Genomic DNA, 20,011 nt, shown 5'->3' on the forward strand with positions numbered 1-20,011 from the left:
TTCTCAGGAGTCTGGTGTCCTGGAGAGAGTCCTACTGTCAGGGGCTGAATGAATGTTCAGTGCAGAAGGAGACCTCAGGGGCCTTGTGCTGGGCTGGTGGGGGAACATCTGGAAAGAATGCTCCTAACTACAGTCTGGCTGGGGTGGGGTGTCCCAGGCCAGCCCGACTTTATCCACTGCCACCAGCTGTGTTTACAGCCCAGGGACATAGGGAGGTTCTTACAGAACAAAAATTTGGAGGCTGTGAGCCTCGGAAGTGAAACCATATGGAGCAGGTGTGAGCAGGAAATTAAGTAAGCTGTAGGGCTGGGGCCTTACAGGATGATGGAGTCCCAGGGCCCACCCAGGATCTACTCCCCAGCCTTGTCTCTCTCCCCGGGGGCCTCCTTCTGGGAGACAAGGAGCCTTGATCTCTTCTAGAGTCAGAGGTCAGATGGGAATTGGTACCTTTGCTCCACTCCACGGCCTGACTGTCTCCTCAGCCCAGCCCCTCACTGTTCAGGGCTTCAGCCTCCTTGGCTACTTCGAAGGGACAATGTCACTTCCCCCCCAGGGCCCTGTGGTTAGGAATGTATAGGGAACTGGATCGTTGGCGTGCTTAAAACAGGACAAAGTTACTCATGAGGTCTGTTTTCTTCCTGGAACTGACCCTCAAGTATGGTCACTATTAGTGTTAGTTTTGCTAAGTTCAACTCTAGAGTAACCGAGGCAGAGGTCACCTATGAGTCATCCTGGACTTCTAACTTCTCTGCTCAGATTCTTGCCCTCTGTGACCCATTGGCCAATGGCAGGGCAGGTAGGTTCAGAGCACAGGCTGGGTCTCTGGACTGGGTCTCCAGGCTGGTCTCTGCATCTCTTTGGAAGACTGTTGGGGCCTTGATGCCAACATTCCTCTTTCAAGAGAGGAAACTACTGCATAAAAGATCAGTTCAGCCGGGAGATAGAAAGGACTTTGGATTTTGGAATCCTGGGTCTTCGCTTGGGGACCCATCCACTGTGAGACCACAAGGATCCTAGAAACACCCTGAGCTGTAAGATGAGGCCTGAAACCTACACACTCTCTGGGCGCATTCACCGTAAACATGCAGTTCTTAACTCTTGGCTTACTGGGACCTCTACTGTCTACTTCCAATGTCCTTTCCAAGTAGTCACAAGGGTCGGGACCATCTGTGACCAAGATCAGGCTCAGTGTGGACCAGGGACAGGGCTCACGCCTGCCTATGACTGACTAACCCTGACCTGTTTCTCACCCTCAGCTCAGCTCAGCGAAGCCAGGCCTGGACCCCTGGACCTCCCAGGCTGGCTCTGCCCCGCTCATTAGCTCAGGGCAGCAGGCAGCCAAGGCAGCAGCTGCCAGCACTGGCAGTCCTTCCCCAGCCCTTGGCCAGGAGTCAGAATTCACAGGCCATCTCCTCGTGCTCCCCCATCCGGCCCACTGGGGTACCCCCACCTGTCAGGACCATTGCCTTCCCTGTCCATGCTGGACTGTGACTGACAGGTCTCTCTGTGCCAGGCTGGGAGTTAGGTACTGGACACTGGACAAGTTAGGGGAGACATGGGGCCTGGCACTGGTCCAGCAGACCTGGGTGTGGAGTCTGCCTTGTGCAATACAGTGAGGGCTCTAAAGAACAGTTTCCCAGGCAAGAGAGGAAGCCAGCCTACCAGGCCTGTCCCAGCATGGAAGCCAGCATTCATATCCTGGCCCATGGAAAGACTGAGACTTTGCAGACCAGGGACTAAAAGGCAGGGGCAGTGGGCCAGACTCTGGGTCTTCCTGACCCCAGTTTGATTTCTTTCTACTACTCTACACCTTTTGTATGGTGGGTTTCATGTGCCCAGCGTGAGTGCTGGCTGGGGAGTCCTTACCCTGTGTTTTGCACTGGACCTGCCAGCATTGCCCTGGTTCTACCATCCTCAAGATTCTTCAAACACTCCCACATGAGGCATTCGGGCATGAAGAGGTGAAGTAACTTTCCCAAAGTCACACAGCAAGTGAGAACAGTGTTACTTACATACATACATACATACATACACACATACAGCAATTACTAGCTCCCAGCTTCCTACATCACATGGGTTTTGTAATGGGGAAAGAACAGTGAGCAAAAGAGACCTAATACCCTGGTGGTTGCTCTTAGAATCAGTAAGACCTGATGAACAGAAAGTAACTAATCATACAAAGGCAGAGCTGTATCACCGTGGAAGTCTATAGTACTGTGGAGGTAGGCAATGGGGAAAAGCTGGTCCGGGAGATCAGGGGTCTCTTTTTGGAGGTGAGGTTGGAAGAGGAATACAAAGGCTTGGGGTGTGAGGGAACAGGTAAGGACTGGAGAATGCCTATTATGGCTGGGGCAAAGATAGGAAAGGGGAGTCCTGCTGCTGGGAACCTGAAGAGCCAACCAGTGAAGACTCAGCCATACTGGGCCTGGAGTTCTCTTCGTCCTGGGAACAGTAAGGAGCCATGGGGTCACTTTGGTACTCTGATGCCACAGCAGCAAAGGGAAACCTCCCTTAGAAGGAACTTGGCAAATGAGCAAGATTAGAGGTACCTAGAACATGTGAGAAAGCATAGTGGCCTGTTGGGTGGTGGAGAGACATGACCAAATTTAAGAGATAAGGGGAGGGGGCTTTGGTGCTCTAAGACATAGATAGATTGGATGGGCCAGGATGGGATTCCTGATGCCAGGACGGGCACAAGATGGCATGGAGAATATCAGAAATGTGCAGCCTTGGAGGAAACAAGGTGGGCCAGCACTAAATGCTGTGCAGGAGGCAGGTGGAGCAAGGCCACAGAGGAAGTGTGAGTAGGGTATCTAAGAGCCAAGAGAAGAAAGGGCTCGAAGGACAGTGAGTGGTCACCAGGGACTAGTGTGTAGTGGCATTTCATTTGTATTTATATAAAGTTTGTCTGAAGATCAGAGAGTAAAACAGCCTCATTGGTCAGCCTTGCAGACCAGGCAGTGGTAACACACACCTTTAATCCTAGTAGCCACACTAGTTTCCATAGAAACCAGGCAGTACATCCCTTTAATCCCAGGGGTGCACACCTTTAATCCCAGAACTAGAGATGATTATAAAACAGGAGGAAACAGCTCTCAGACACAGTCTCATTTTGAGATTCCTGGAGGCAGGATCTCTATTTCTCACTGAGGTCGAGGTAAGAGTCAGTGGCTGTCTCTTTTGCTTTGTAGATATTCAGGTTGAACCCCAATATTAATCATGTATCACTAGTGTTACTAGGGGACCATACAGATGAGATGTCCCTTGGATGTAGTTGAGGTACTGTGCCCGCAAGGAACTAAAGAGAGAATTGTTGCCATGGGGTGGGATTGGAAGGTGGCTTGAATAGAGACTTGCAGAACCAAAAAATAAGCCACCGAACCTAGTTGGCTAGATAGCTGTGGTAACTGGACTGGCTGGGGCTAATGTCTACAGAGGGGTAAAGTGACCTGAACCCTTGGCAGCTCCCACTAGTGAAGCAGATGAGTGAGCAGCTTGGGGTTCATGTTCCACCCAGTACCTCAAATATAAATCTGCCTATTGGAAGAACAATAAAGCCAAAGAAGACAGAAGAAGTCTCAGAAAAGGACACAGAATCCCCACCCTGACCTGAGGTGGGCCAACATGGATAGGCAGAACAAAGTAAGCCAAGCTGGATGACTAGACACAGGACATCAGAAAGCAGAGTAAAAATACTTGGAGTGGAAGTTATATATGGAGTAAGAATATATATATATATACATATATATATGTATATATATATATATATATTGACCTAATTGGGGTATAATTGGAAAGTAAAAATAATATGTATTAGAAATGTATAGTAGGATTTGACATACTTACCTACTATGAACGATACCATGCAATCAAGCTAACACACCCACCCCTTCACAGTTAGCCTTTTGTGTGTATGTGGTGGGCGTGCCAAAAACTCACCACATTAAAAGTCTACAACGCAATATTAACTACAGTTGCCGTACTGTAGAGTAGATTCCCAACTGTATTCATCTTGTAGGTAGATGTTTGGACTCTCTGACTGACATCTCCCTATTTTCCCCGTCCCTAGATCCTGGCACCATCCTACTCTCTGTTTTGTGAATTCAACAAGATTCCACATTAAAAGAAATAATGTGGTATTTGTCTTTATACGTCTGGCTTCTTTAACTTAACATTATGCCTTCCGCGTTAGAGGAAGTTACACATGACACGTGTATGTATGTGCATATGTGTGTGTGAATGTGTGTGCATGTAATTTCCCCATTCATTGATAGGCAGATGTTTACGTTTATTTCATCTCTTCATGTGAGGATGCTATAATACAGGGATGCTGACATTGCTTCACGACACTGACTTCATTTCCTTTGGATATGTACACAGAGGTGGGATTGATCTATACTAATCATATTTTTAATGTCTGAGGTGTATCCATGGTGTTTTCCATTGTATGAATCTGCATTTCTAGCCATAGTGTAGAGCGATTTCCTCCCTTCCACATTCTCACCAATATTTGCAATTTTATTGCATTTAATGAGTTAACCAATTAATTTTGTTTATCTGAGTGTTCATGGGGTGGAGTGGCACATGGGCCACGGTGTCTGTGTGCTCAGAGAATAAATTGTGGGAATCAGGTCTCTCCTATATGTGGGCTCCAGGGCTGAATTGTCACACTTGGTAACAAACACTTTTACCTTCTGAGTCATCCCAAGCGCCCCAATTCTGCTGGCTACTTGTCTTTCTGATAACAACCCACTTAACGGGTATGTGTGGGATGGCCTTCAGGTCCTGACTTGGACATCTGAGGTGATAAGCAGTGCTGAGCACCTTTTCCTGTCGCCTGTCACTCAGTTATCTGCACCTATTTAAGAGAGTCTCGTGCAGCATGGGCTAGTTTTGAGTTCACTGCAGAGCCAAGGATGATAGCCTTCAACTTCTGATCTTCCCCAGTGGCCAAGTGCTGACAAGCTAGGTTTGGCTGGGGATCAAACCCAGGGTGTGGCATATGTTAGGCAAGCACGCTACCTTGGAGCTATACTTCTAGGTTCCTCTGCCTGTTATTGCTTTGGTTTTCGTTGTTGTTGTTGTTTTTAGACGGGGGCCTCACTTTGTGTCCCTGGCTGTTCTGGAGCTCACCTTATAGACCAGGCTGTCCTGAACTCCCTAAGATCTACTGGCCTCTGCCTCTTTGTATCTGGGATCAAAGGTGTGTGCTGCCTTATCAGGGCCCTTTTTCAAAATCCAGTTGGTTTTCTGGTACTAGAGGGTGTAGCTCTCCATACGCTCTGGGCATCGGCTTCTCGGTAGATGTGTGATGTGCATGTGTTTTAGCCCATTCTGCTTCTTCAAGTCAGTGGAGGTTTTCCTTTGCTGTAGGGAGCTTTTCAGCTTCTTGTCACCCACTTGTTTATTTTGCTTTCATTGCTTATACTTTTGATGTCAAATTAAAAAAAAAATCATTGCCAAGACCAATGTAAGGATCCTAGGGGAAACTGTTTACTTGTAGATCTTAACAGTTTCAGATTTTACATTCAAATGTTTATAATTAAAAAAACACACACATTGAAATATCCATATGAGAAAAGACTTTAGTGGACTTTCTTATTGCATACTTTGTTGTTCTATATTGTAATCATTTCTGGGAAGACATCAAACTCTTCCTGGGGTCTTGGGCCCAACTCTAGAGACTTGGGAGTTTTTGTTCCTCCCTCTGGGAGTCCTACCTGGGGCTGGGGGTTAGCACTGAAAGCCAGCTCTAGGTCCGGGCAGCTGGGCCTTCATTCCCAGAAGCCCTCCCTTCTTCTTTTCATTTGCATCTCATTAGCACCACTCAGAGCTGCTGGCAGCTCAGCCTGGAGCTCTGGGACCAGGCTGGAGCCTGGCACAGGCCCTGCTCCCGTCATGAAAAAGGAAGCAGGGATGCATGCCTCCCACTTTTTACACTGCATGCTGTGCTGGTGGGTCAGAGGAACCAGGATGTTCTCAGTACTTCACACTCCTATCCAGGCTCATGTCCCCTAGACTCTCCTCCCTTGCATGTTCCTATGGCAACAGGGTGATGGGGCAGGGGTCTTGGAATAACACAGCCATCCAGCTACCCTCCCCTCCACAGCCCAGGCTGGATTGGTGACAAGCAGGGCCTCAATCTCCTGAGATGATCAGTGATAATTGGTTTATGGAAATAGCTGAGAAGCTGAGGGACATTTCCCAATAGAAACCAACCTCCCGCCAAGCAGCTTTCCGCCACCTGTCCCTTCCCCGGCTAAGAAATGGAGTTGGGGGAGGGGAGGGCAAGAAGCTGGGCTGGGGCTAGTGGGGTTTTTCTGGGCCAACCAGGCAAGAGCTTCTTCACCTGTTGTTCTTCAGCACAGCCTCTGTACCTCGTGGGAGAGGGGGTGGGAGAAGGGCTGCTTGTCATCTTAGCCAAGTTTTGCCTCCTAGGTCCATTAGTCTGTGACCATGTTGGGTGCACGACTGGAGAAATGGAGAATAAGACTTGAGATCTGCAAGAAGCCTCCGTTCTGGGGACAGACTAGAAACACACGTGTGTTGCCGTTGCTAGGGGATCTACCCTGGTAGATCTGACTGCCTGGAGGAGGAGGCGGGAGGAATGCTTTGAAGGTGAAGAATCAGTGTTGTGTGCAGCTTCCTGGGGCAGGCATTCTCCAAAGGGACTGAGCAGTGGGTGGGAAGTGCCTGGTGCAGGCAGGGGTTCAGGCAGGGACTCAGGCAGGGAGGTGTCAGGTAGAACTGTGGGAAAGTGCAGAAGCCAGAAAGCCTCCATTCTAGCACAGTACTGATGTCCCTCCAGAGGGAAAGCTGGCTGGCTATGGTGTTGCCTCATATGCTCTTTGAGGAGGAATGAGGCTCCTGAGGTGGGCAGCAGACATGGCATGTCAGGCCCTGGCCACCAGGCTAAACAAGGATGGAGAGAGAGAGAGAGAAAGAGAGAGAGAGAGAGAGAGAGAGAGAGAGAGAGAGAGAGAGAGAGAGAGAAATTAATTAAAGAACGAGAAGTCCCATGGCAGAAGTGAGAAGCAAGGGCCCACAGAGGTACCTGCAAGCAGCATAACCTCTTGGGACCCCCAAAAGCCAGGAGAGGCAGACTCCAAGTCTTTCTGTGGTAGGAGAATAAGGAAGGACTTCAGAAAGCTGCATAAAGATTGAAGCCGCCAAAGAGCCCTTTGGTAAAGAAACACTGGAAGCCATTCCCTACCCAGGCTTCATGTAACACACAGGACTCCAGGAAAAAGCCCATTCTATACATGATGGGATGTAAATGACCAGTAGAAGGTAACGAGTCCATGCTGAGTCTTTCCATGATTGCCTTTCCAGCTCTCGAACACATTCCCATTCTGAGGAGTGCTGTTTCTATTGTATGTACCCCTTGTTCTTTTTTCTTAAGACAAACTTCAGATGTCCTGCAACTCAGATCTGTGCTTATAGTGGTTCCCCTGACCATCCACGTCCCACACTGAGCCCAGCATAGGCACCACAGACAAGGATCTTGCCCTGGGGGGGGGGGTCAGGCCCTGCTCAGTCCTGGCAGCAATTACCACACAGCAGGGAACAGGACAGGCTTCTCATTTGTACAGCCTTAGTATGATACCTCTGGGTACCACAGTCCCTTCAGGAGTTCGGCTTCCAGACATTCATCAGCTGGTTTCTGTTTCCAGACCCAACCCCACCTCTAACCCTGCTTCTGCAGCCACTTACACCATCACATAGGGCCTTGGATCAGAGCCGTCCTTGCTGGTAGGAAGGTTAGTAGCTCCATGCAGAGTGACCACAATAGTCTCCTTATTACAGGGAGCCAGGTAGCTGGTGTCAGGATCTAGGTCCGGAGAGGTATCCAGGGGCTCCACTGGTTCTCCAGGAACCTGTAGGGAGAGCCAGGGCTAAGCACACTCATCTGACGGAAAACTCCCTACCATCACCCATAACCTCTACCAAGCATTTGGAAGCTTTTGACATCATAATTTTGGCTAAGGAACCATGCATTTAATTACAAAACAAATAAAACATCAGGAAGAAATTTTATAAAACCTGCCGATGGTGGTACACACGTATAATCCCAGTCCTCAAGAGGTAGAGGCAGGAGGACCAAAAGGATCAGAAGTTCAGGGCATCTTTAGCTACTTTAGTTTGAGGCTAGCCTGGGTTACATGAGACCTTGTTGCCAAAGAACAAGTGCATCAGTTGGTTCACCCTTTGCTGTGTTAGCCCGATGACCCGTGGCGGAGTCCAGAAACCCCTGGGGAAGAGAAAACTGACTCGACAATGGTTTCCTTCTGATCTCCACATGCACCTGCTGTCACACACACACACACACACACACACACACACACACACACACACGATAAAATACAAATAATAAAATTGAAAAATACAAGTTTTAGGTTTTAAGTAAGTCTATGCTATGATTTTGTGTTGAGCTGTGTTCACCAAGACTCCTGGCTGCAAGAGGCTGCATATAGGTTGTAGTCTGGAGGCTGGATAGGTATGACTGTCTATTCCTTCCAGTACCTTCTCCCCTCTGTAGCATTACCCTGCTTCCTGAACCACAGAACAGTAGCCCATGAAGCCATTTTCCTCCTTACCTCTGCCTCATACACTGTCTATCCTTTGGGGTCTCTCTTGCTTCTTCCCTAGCCTTTGGTATGCCCCTGTTGCAGGCACAGTCTCCCTTAAGCTTCTGCGGGTACCTCTGTCTGTAACTCCTCAATGCCACCTGCTCCTCAGGTCCTAGCATCTCATGTACATCCTATGGGACAATGAGGCCAGACAGAAACCTCCTGCCTCCTAGCACCGGAAAAGAAATAGCATGGCTTAGCCCTGGAAACATTTGTGAAGGCTGCTTAACTCGATTTTCAGGGCCTTGGCACTGCATGGGTGACCCCAACAGGAGCCACAACTCCCTTATTCATCCCCAGTTGACCCCCCGCACCCCAGCCTTTGTCCTGGTATTCCCTTTGCCTGGGCGGCTCTTTCCAGAAGACTCCAAGCCCACATCCCCTGCCATGTCCCTCTCTTGCTGCAGGCTGCGGTCCCTGCCTAACAAGTTGTCTCATTAGGAGGTGAGAACAGGGCTTCCCAGCCTTAGACATGCCAGTTCTGCAGACTCCTCCTCTGCCTATGACTGAGGACTGAACTCCCTCCCTCCCCCAACAGGACCCAGCAGGGCCTGTCACCATCTGCAGAGGTGTTGATGAAAGTTGCCTATCCCTCTGCATACTAAGGGAGGGTGGAGGGGAGGTACCCGCCCCCCTGCATGGTAAGGGTAGGTGTAAGGGAGGGGAGCCCTGCTAGGTGGAGCATTCACAGAGCAGGGCCTCCCCTAAATCAGAGGACTTCCTTCTAGCCCACTGTTCTCACTGTGTGCCCTGCCACAGTGCGGTCACCCAGCCCATTTGCTTTCCTGTGTTCTGATGGAGGAGTGACAGCGGCTGGCAAGCCAAGAGACCTGGGTCATAGCACCTCTGTCCCTTCTGAGATGCTCCCTCTCAGAGCCAGTTTCCCTGCACACCAGTGGGAATGCCCAGAATGATTTGTGATTTGACTTTTCTAGGGCTTGGTGTGTCTGAGTTCTGTGAAGTTAGGCTAGGAGAGCTTTGTACTGCCAGATGAACATCTTTGCTGCTATGAGGACACAGCCTGCCATGGGCACCTTGGGGCCACAGAAGTGAAGGCCCCTCCACATAACAATTATCTACGGGTTTCCATGAGTCCTTGGCAGCCCTAGAGGCCAGCAGGAGGCCTCTGCCAGGTCCACGGATTTGAGTATCTTCTCTCCCTGTCTCCTCCATGGGGCCCTTTCAGGACAGCCTTCCTGGAAACAGTGGTCACAGAAACACTGCTTGTGCTTCACGTGTGTGCTTCATGTGTGTGCTTGAGGCCAGCTGCTAGGCAGACACCTCCTGATGAGGCCTGAAGGCATGCAGCCCATGACCATGCTGGGCCTAGGACCTGGAAGGCTGGGCCCAAGGATGGCCTGTAGGGGGAAGAAGCATGATGAGCCTGGACTGCCCCCCTTCCCTTTGCCTCTTTCCTACCTTATGGTGTCCTGTCCTTGCATCAGGACCAATGTGATCTGCCTGTCTCTGCCCTGGTTACACTGAAGAATTTGTGAAGGAATATAACTATATATATTATAACCTAATATAACCATATACATATATATATATATATAAAATAACCTAATATAGGTCATATATATGGTTATATGGTGAGGAGGAATTGTGGGTTAAGATGCTCACCCTGGGCAGAGAATCTTTCTCCATGAGAGCAGAACTCCATGCACATCACAGCCTCTCAGGCCCCATTCTCACTCACCCATGCAGCGCTGTTAAGATACAGAAATCGGCAGACTACAGTCTCACAGACCACAGACAATGGGCTGGTGGTAAGCACAAAGTCTGCCAGTTTCCAAGCAGAGTTCCCTTGGCCACCCTTTAGGGCTCGGGCCCTGGGCAGGCTTGCAAGCTGCTAACCCCAACGTCTTGTCCACCCTTGCAAACAAACTTGGCCTCTACAAACCAACAATAGCCAGCAGATGTCCTTGAGAATCCCAGAAGGCTCATTGCTTGGGACACTATTGGAGGTCTGAGGAAGGAGTGGGGTGTGAGGGGGCGATGAACCCAGCAGCTGACAAGTCAGGCTTCAGGCAGCCCTGCCAGGAAGAGGGAAGAGACAAGACTCACTCCAGCCTGCCTGCTCTTCCAGCAACCTGGGGAGACATGGAACGCTAAGAAGCCCATATCTCTCTCCCAGAAGGGTCCATATCTGAAAGCACCCCAGCTGAAGAGGCTGTCCCTCAAGAGGGACGCTGAACTGAGAGGGTCTTGGGACTTTGATATGCCATTTGGGCAAATTATTATGCTCTGGTGGATGTTGGGCTTAAAAAAATGGTCTCTCAGGCCAGTGAGATGGCTCAGTGGGCAGAAACTCCTGCAGCATAAGCCTGACAATGTGAGTCAGATCCCATACACAAAGTCAGATGAGGTGTCATGCATCTGTAATCTTGGCACTGCTGAGATAAGATGGAGACAAGAAAACTGCCCAGAAACTCACAAGTCACTACTCTGCCATATTTGATGGGCAGAAACGACAGGAGAGCTCTTGCTTTAGAACATAGTAGGAGAACACCAGTTTCTAAAAGTTATCCTTTGAATTCTGCGCACACACACACACACACACACACACACACACACACACACACACACACACTCCACCCACTCGCCGCCGCCACCACCACCACCACCAACAGCAGCAGCAACAACAACAACAAGAAAACCAGAACTTCACAATCCTTCTAGCTTTGATGACCGACGTTACCAGTGGGGATAGCTGGTAAGGCCCCTTTCTACTAAGGAAAAGGACTCAGGATATGAGACCTCTCCCCTCTTTTCATGCTTCTTCATGCATGTCTGCCCCTAGGGCTTGCAGCCTCAGGATTGACTGGTGACAGAAAGAAGTCGCAGTGTCTGACGCAGAAGCGCCTTTTCGCACTCTGACCCAGGGCGGTGGTGCAGTTTTCACACTCTGACCTAAGGCTGCGGAGCAACTCAGTGGGAGAGCACATACTGAGCATGTCCAAGGCCCCAGGCTGGATCATCAGCACCACAGACACAAAAAAATATGTTAAAAGTCAGAACTCATAAGAAAGATAATTTATAGGTTTGACTACAGTTTTTAAAAATTCAGGCTGGGGAGAGAGCTTGCAGGTAGAGAGCCTGCCTGGTGTGCACCAGGCCCTTGCATTCAATCTTCAGCAAGGGGAGGGAGGCCTTACAGTATTGATTATAACCAAGCTTGGTGATTCATGCCTGGGATGCTATCTGTCCCTTAGGAAGCAGAGGAAGGAGGATCACCACAACTCTGAAGGCTTCCCTGGTCTGCATATTGAGTTCTGATCCAGCTAAGACCACATAGTGAGACCATGTACCAGAAAGCAAAGGAAAAGAAAAAAAAGATGGAGAGACAGCTGCATAAATAAAACAATATTTCTAACAAACAAAGAGCACTGAAATTTAGAAATATTACTCCAGTTTTTAAAAAAAACGATGAGCTGAGCAATGGGAAAAGAAGTAAAATGAGGGAGCTGGCTGGGCATGGCTCGGGGGGTGAAGGGTCCACTAGCACAACCTCATTGAGCACCCACTACATGGCAGGCATTCTTCTGAGCACTAGATACATGGTAATAATCAACAAAACCTGAAAACAAACACAAGGAGCAGAATTCAGATCCTAGCACCCATGTAAAAGCTGGGCACATGGCAGCCTGACTCCATGATCCCAGCACTGATAGGGTTGGGGGTGGGGCTATAGAAAGGCATCCTAGATCTCCGGAGCTCATTGGCCAGCCAGTTTAGCCAATCAGTGAGCTCCAGGTTCAGTGAGAGACCCTGACTCAAAATACAAGGAGCGTTTCGGGGCTCTGGTCCTATCCCCATAGGTTCTTGTTTTCTTCCACAAATCTTCATCGAGCACTTCTCTGTCCTGTGCACTATCTGAGTGCTGGGGATACATCAGTGATCAAAACAGGCTGCCCCTCCATCCCTTTTTTGCAGAAAGTCCAGATCTGTGTTCAAGATAAAGGCAAGGATGAGGCAAGAGAAGAGAGAGCCATACAACCAAGGATTGTATGGTGACCAGTGGGCAACATTAGTGGGCTTGCAGGCAAGAGCATGCTGAGGTAGCAACCACCTTTGGGAACACTGCGTTTCAACTCTGAGAGCCTCAGAGAACAGGATATCTAAACGACAGCTCTTTACAGCAGTGACTGAAGCCCAGAGAAGGAGCACCTTTGTCACCATGGGAGAACAAGGACAAGCTCACACAGCTGTGACAGCAGCTGGCCCAGCCTCACCTTTGTCTTTTGCCGTCCCATCCTCTTGGGGGCAGGAGCGCTCACTTAACGGTCTTGGGGGTTAGCATCAGCACCAGGGCTTGGTAGCTGACCCAGGTGCCTTGAGTCTCTGTCGGTCAGCGTGATCCCATGGGCGCCATACATTGACTTTGGGGTCTGGACTGGGTAGGGGAAATGTGAGTGGGTGTATGCAATCTGGATATCTCTCAGAAGTGAGAGATTTTGTGGGTGGAGGTGCTTGGGGGTATTTGGGCCATGGCCAGCTAAGCAGGAAGTTAGGGAATTGATTCCTGGCACCCTCAGGAGGGTGAAGTGGGGTGATCCTTGCTCTGCCCAGTCCTGGGAAAGTACAGAGTTTCCCATTCAGCCTGATCACCTAGGCAACACTGTATGACATCACAGGACAGAATCAGTCACACAGATCCACTGCAGCAGGGTGGAGTCAGAAGCCGTCCTGTCCTTCCTCAGAGCTGCCTGGTGTCCCTGTCCCTGCTTTCCTGTTCCTGACGCCCGTTACTGGCCCTCAGTCCCTTGTAGTTCCTCTCACAGCCTAGAGACCCAATCACTGTTCTCAGAGAAGCGGCAATAAAGAGAATAAAAAATAATTCTCTTGAATCAGTAGCCTTCTAGCCTCTGGGTAGAGTCTTTCTTCTGCCTGGTAATAAACACAGGGTTGGGGAGATGGCTCAGTTGGTAAAGTGCTTGCCTTGTAAGCATGAGGACCTGGGTTGAGATCCCTAGCACCTATGTGAAAATCAGGGCATGGCTGCGTGCATCTGGAATCAGCACTGGGAGACAGTGGTAGGTAGATCCTGAACTCGCTGGCCATCCCAGCCAGTGAGTGAGGCCCTGATACAATGAAAAAAACCCACCTCTGGCCTGAAACTGAGGTGCCTCTCATTTGTACCCCAGATCTTTTCTTCTTTTTCCACTCTGCTCTGTGCCTCAGTAGGTGATCCTTGGCCATAACCACACTGGGCTTCCCCGAGGTGCCTGCAGGGATCTGGGGAACTTTATCCAGGCATCCAAGGGCATCCAGGCTGCTGTCCTGGGAAGCTGCCCTTTGGGCTGAGTTCATGTTCCTAACTCTTGCCCTTCAAGCCTGGGGTCACGAGGTTGCTTGGTACGACACCTCCTTCTAGCTCCTCTTAAACCTGAGGCAGCTGCTACGTGAACCATTCCTGTAGGCCTGTGCTCGTCCCTGACACCCTGTAATTACCTTGTCATCATCCTCTCCCTCGCACCTTTGTACACCCCAGCATTTAACGAACACATACTGAGTGGGGGCTCTCGCCAGCTTCTTTATGTGACTGCCTCAGTTAAGCCTCACAGTATGATCCTCAGAAACAACCTTGGTCCTTCTCTTCGTCAAATGAGGAGCAGGTGCCCTGAGGAAACCGATGGGCTGGAATTTGAATCCAGGGCTGCTGGTTGGGAAGTCTATGAGCATGGTCAGCAAGCCTGGCGGCCTCTCCCTTCCCTCTGGGAGAAGAAGTTTGCATTTTTCTTACTTCTCTTTCAGGATAACATGGACAGGGTTAAGACCAGACACGAATGTATGTGGGTTGTTTTTGTTGTTATTGTTGTATGCTGGGGATTGACCCTAGGTTATGGTAGGCAAGCCCTCTGCTATTGACCTTTGGAATGGACAAACAGATGGCTCAGTGACTGTACAGCTACTGGCATCACAGAGGATCAAGCTGGCATGTCTTGGAGGCTCACCTAAATAGTGGCATGGCATCTGAAGGCGGCCACTGCTACCCAACGCTAACAGATACCTTGTCCCTGCCTCCAGCTGGGAGGCTCAGGACATCTGAGCTGTGGCCAGTAGTATTAATGCAGCCCTGGTCCATTTTTGGTCAAGCCCTGTGGATGCAGGTTGCGTGACAAGACCTATTGGCCATGCTGGCCACAGTTAGCAATGGAGGGCCAAGGAAGCTACTCCTGTCTCCTGTCAGTCCCTCAGTATGCAAAGGAAACCTTAGTAAATGGTAACTGGGCTGAACTGGTGTGTTCATGTCTTGGTCCAGGCCATTTCTGTGATAGTTTCTTTGACTGAATCTTGTGGTCCCTTGGTCCAGTGGCCACTAGACCCCAGGACAATTAGACCAAACACCAGCAAGTGAGCAGGAGAGATGTTAGCCACAAAATACACGACATCTTGGAATCTGTGGGGCCCACCTTTAGCCCTGGTTTTCTGTAGTCACTTTGAACTTAGCAACCCTAGTGTTCTCATCAGCTAAGTAGCTGTGCTGGCTGACTCCATGCGGAGGGACAGAGAGTGTTAGACAAGACAACGGGGGCCAGGAGGAACTGGGCAGCTCAGAGAAGGGTTCCCTCTCATGTCTACCAGTTTGTGTGATGGAGAGCACCCATGGCCCTGGCTTTGTCTCCAGCAAATACAGGGCTGACCTCAAAGAGAGTGGTATTCACGTTGGGGGCTTCCATCTGCTTAGCAGGCACGTTGATTGATTGCCCTATTGGAAGATTCTTCTCAGTGTTGAGTAACCAGAGCGCCCATCTAAGGCAGCTCAGGTCCCACTGCCAACTCATAAATCACTTTGCTAAAGATGCAGCGTGGCTTTTGAACATTTTTCTTTGAAGAGAATCGATAACTCGTTAACAAGCGATTGAATAAAGGGTAAGCGAGAAAGCTACCCACTATTGCCTTCCATTAGGAAGGGGCAGAGGTGGCAGGTGCCCGGCCAAGGTGGGGGCATCTGATCAGCGGAAGGCTGTGGGTCGGCCAGTCTTCAGCATGTTTCTGTGTCCGTTCAGCCTCAACTCTTCCACCAGTCTGGCCTGTACGCCCCGAGAGTATCCTCCTCTCCTCCGTCCAGTCCTATCTCATACCTATCCTCCGGGCACCCCTGAGCAGGCAATGGTCTCTTCAGCCTTGGGGAATATATATATGCTGCTCTGTCTGTCTGGTAGTCCTTCCCCAGCTGAAGTCACAGACAGTTATCCACCGCCAATTCTTCCCTGAAACCTGACCCCATGCCCTTTTCCACATACCTGCAACCCATAAACCTGCCCTACAGAGCTCATGACCCACTATCTACTTCTTTAGGACAGGGTTTGTCTCCCTTGAGGGCAGGGACCATGCCAGGGGAAGCTACATCCTGTGGGACAGCACAACACAAAGTCGATATTGGGTAGGTGCTTGGTGAGTGAGGAGTGACGTCAGCATTGAAGACTTTTCTCCCCTCTTTTGCGTTAGCCTGGGGGAGAATGATGTCTGTTTCTCTAGTGTGGTATCCTTTGGTGCCTCTCTCCCCATAGGAGTGGATAGATAGCATCTGCAAGTCTCAGAAAAATGACTACCATTTAGTGGATACCTAGAAGGTCACAGAATAGTTCTATGCACTTTGTATAGATTAATCCTCTCTATAGTTCCTATTGGTTTACTGTTGTTTTGAGACAAGTCTTTGCTATGTAGCCCTGGCTGGCCTAGAACTCCCTATATAGTCCAGGCTGGCCTTGAACTTGTGGTGCTTCTATTGCCTTTGCTCTCTGACTGCTGGGATTACAGGTGTGTGCCGCCATGCCTGGTTCTGTAGTTCTCATTTTAAAGACAAGAGAATTAGGGCTCAGAGTATAGTTCAATTGGTAGAGTGTTCACTTAGCCTTTACAATGCTGTCCCCAGCACTGCATAAAACTGGGCATGGTGGCACATGACTGTAATCCCAGCACGTAGGAGATAGAGCCAAGGAGGATAAGAAGTTCAAAGTCATCCTTGGCTATACAGCATGCTTAAGCCTAGGCTGAGTTCCATGTTAAGAGGAAGAGGAGGAAAGGAAGGGGTGGATGGAAAGGAAAAGGAGGAAGAGGAGGAGGAGGTTGAGAATATTGAAGCCACACTGAAGAATTTGTGTTCATCCTCCCTTACTGAAGTGCTGAATATAGGTGACCTGGAAATAGTGGGGTGTTAAAGCGCAGAGTACCCACCTCAGGACAATTTTAAGGCTGGCACTGCAGTCAGGATAATAACAGAAGGTCTGAGGAGCTCCAGTTACAGGGAGCTGCTCAGTCAGGCAGCCTGGGCCTGGACTGGCTCGCTCTCTCTCGGACCTCCAGCTCAGCACTGGCTACTCCTGCCCATGTTGCCTGCAGCCTCCACTAGAGAGCAGAGCCTTTGGCCCTAATCTCATTTGAAGCCATGAAATCACATTTGCAGTGTGTTAATGCAGCATGGGGCTGGCCCAGCTGTCTTGTCTCCTGGCAGAGAGAGGAGCCTAGAAAGCCATCTCTCTGGGAGGGAAGTCTCTTCAGGAACACCAGGAGACAGAAAGCAATTATGTTCTAAGAGGAAGATTAAAATAATATCCGCGCTCGCCACGCTCACCCGAGAGTCTTAGCACCATTCTGCCTGCAATGACTTGCAGCAGGCTTTCTGAGGGGGGAGGGGGGACGCCATGACTAGGCCCTCATTGCCCCCAGCTTACCACCTCCCCAGGAGTCTCCAAGTCCCCCAGAGAAATCACTATCTCCCAAGCCCCACATCTTTGCCCTGCTGTCCTCTGCCTAGGCTATAGCCTCCAGCCTTGTCTCAGGATCCTAGCTTCCTGAGCTCTTGCTGTGTGCTTCTGTGTGCTTCACAGCTGGTCTGCTCTACTGGCAAAGATGTCTTTCCCCAGTCCTATGGCCCGGGAATGGGGCTGCAGCACAGGTGAAGCCACACAGCTGAAGGCCAGCAGAACTAGAACTTTCTTTACCTCCTTTCCTGCTTTACTGACCTGACTCAGAGCAGTCTGCCTCCATATATATGGGTTCTATGTCCACTGATTCAATTATCTTTGGATTAAAAATACATTAAATGTATATTATTTAATTAAATATATTTTAAAATATATTAAATACCTTTGGGAAAAAAAAGTTTCTAGGGTTGGTATGCTTGGTATACTTGAGGACCGGTTTTGATCTCTGGCTCCTTGAGAACAATACAAGAAAGTTGTATCTGAACTGGATGTATAGACGTTTTGAGTCTCCAAACGACATAGTACAACTCTCTACATTGTACCTGCATTGCGTTAGGTACTATAGGAAATCTAGAGATGAATTAAAGTGTAGAGGAAAAAACCAAATGCAGCTACATACTCCTGTAACCCAAACAGTTAGGAGGCAGAGCTAGGAGGATCACAAGGTTGAGGCCAGTCTGGGATGTCTAGTAAGACCTTATCTCTTAATAATAATAATAATAATAATAATAATAATAATAATAATAATAATGGTGGTGGTGGTGGTGGTGGTGGTGGTGGTGGTGATGATGATAGAAAGATTGTATAGGTTCTAGGCAAACACCATGCCATTTTATATAAAGAACTTGGGCATCTACAGATTTGGGCTTTTGAGGGGTCCTTGGAACCAATTTTCAGGACACCATGGGCAACAGTATCATCTTCTCTTATGTTTCTTTTTTTAAAAAAAATATTTATTTATTTATTTATTTATTTATTTATTTATTTATTTATTTATTTATTATGTATACAATATTCTGTCTGTGTGTATGCCTGCAGGCCAGAAGAGGGCACCAGACCCCTCTACAGATGGTTGTGAGCCACCATGTGGTTGCTGGGAATTGAACTCAGGACCTTTGGAAGAGCAGGCAATGTTCTGAGCCATCTCTCCAGTCCTCTCTTATGTTTCTTTAGCCTTCCCAGAGGGAGCCAGTTTGTGTCCCCTCCTGTACCAGATAGCTTTGTAATCTCACTATGCTGCTCTTGTCTTCCTGAGAGTTCCTAGAGGCCAGACCTGGCTCAGAATCAGGGATCGGCAAAGCCTTCCTCCTGTAGGTGGCAGCCTTCAGGGCTGAATCCAGGGGACCTTCCAAATTGTCTATTTTTTGAGGAGTTTAGAAGCCTTCCTGGACTGCAGGGAAGCCAGCATGTCACTTGGATTTTACAACTATCTTGTGAGGGAGTCATTGTGGCCCTTCTACAGACGAGGAAACAGTCAGGAAGTGGCGTGACTCGCTAGGAACAGTAGGGGGCAGTGAATCAGAACTCAAGCCTGACTCTCAAGTCTGGCAGTGGGCCTTTGTTGGTGTGAACACACCAACGTTCTTCAGGCAGCATATCGGAGGGCATACTCACGTGCTGGGAATTTTTATGCACGTTTCTACTAAGTCTCATTGAGCCAGTTCTAGTGAGCCCCAAGGTTGGTCCTGAACTCTGCACACTGACAACCCCAACTTCACTCCAGCCTTGCTCTCAAACCACTCAGTGCCCCTCACTGTGGGGGTCAGCTGAACTCTAGGTAACCTGTTTTAGCTGCTTTTGGTATGATATATCGTATAGTATCATATCATATATCATATCACTCATATCATATCATATGATGCCATCAGGAACAAACTGCTTCCTCATGATCCTGTTCCAGGAGCCGAGAAAGAGAAGCATTAGGGCCCCCTTCTCGAGGACTGAGGAAGAGCTTGCAAACTGTGAGTCTGCCTGGGCATGAGTGTAGCTGGTCATCACCTCACCCCTCCCCTGGTGCTAACCGCTAGAGCAGAAAGTCTGGAACACGCTGTGGAGAGCAGGATTCCAGCTTGGCCTTTGCTGCTGACTCTGCAGGACCTTGCCTCCTCCAGGGCTTAGCTCCCCTCTACAGAAAGTGAATGCTGTCAAGGCCACCCACTTTCTAAGACCAAGGTGATGCGCTAACGCAGAGGTTCTCAACCTTTGGGTCGCAACCCCTTGGATTGAATACTTTGATGGGGGTCGCATATCAGATATCCTGCAGGTCAGACATTCACATTATGATTCATAACAGTAGCAAAATTACAGTTATGAAGTAGCAACAAAATAATTTTATGGTTGGGGTCACCTACTACATGAAGAAATGTATTCAAGGGTCACAGCATGAGGAAGGTTGAGAACCACTGCTCTAACGGGTGTGGTGGATCCCAGTGAGGTAAGAGTTCTGCCTTTGTCAGTTTGTCTCAGAGTAGCCTCCAAGACAGAAATCCCAGAGCCCATGGAGATGCCGCCTCCTCTTCATCCCCTTAGCATCCCTGTAGTTCTGTTTCCTGATTTCTCCCTATCGGCTAATCCCCTGCCCAGATCCATATCCTGCCTCTTTTTCTGAGCATTCAATTAGAACCCTCTCTCTTCTGCCCCATCTGTCCTTAAGGCAAGGCTCAACCT

The 20,011-nt window shown here is 49.2% G+C and overlaps 1 protein-coding gene across 1 annotated transcript in view; it reads right to left on the reverse strand.

The window, feature by feature from the left end:
• Ccdc33 (coiled-coil domain containing 33) overlaps positions 1-20,011 on the reverse strand; it is a 100,686-nt gene that overhangs the window by 72,474 nt on the left and 8,201 nt on the right. Inside the window, 1 exon segment of the mRNA XM_026777203.1 lies at positions 7,714-7,877. Coding sequence (XP_026633004.1) covers positions 7,714-7,877 — 164 coding nt within the window.

This window comes from Microtus ochrogaster, unplaced genomic scaffold, assembly GCF_000317375.1.
Source record: "Microtus ochrogaster isolate Prairie Vole_2 unplaced genomic scaffold, MicOch1.0 UNK49, whole genome shotgun sequence".
In the NCBI taxonomy this organism is placed as follows: domain Eukaryota; kingdom Metazoa; phylum Chordata; class Mammalia; order Rodentia; family Cricetidae; genus Microtus; species Microtus ochrogaster.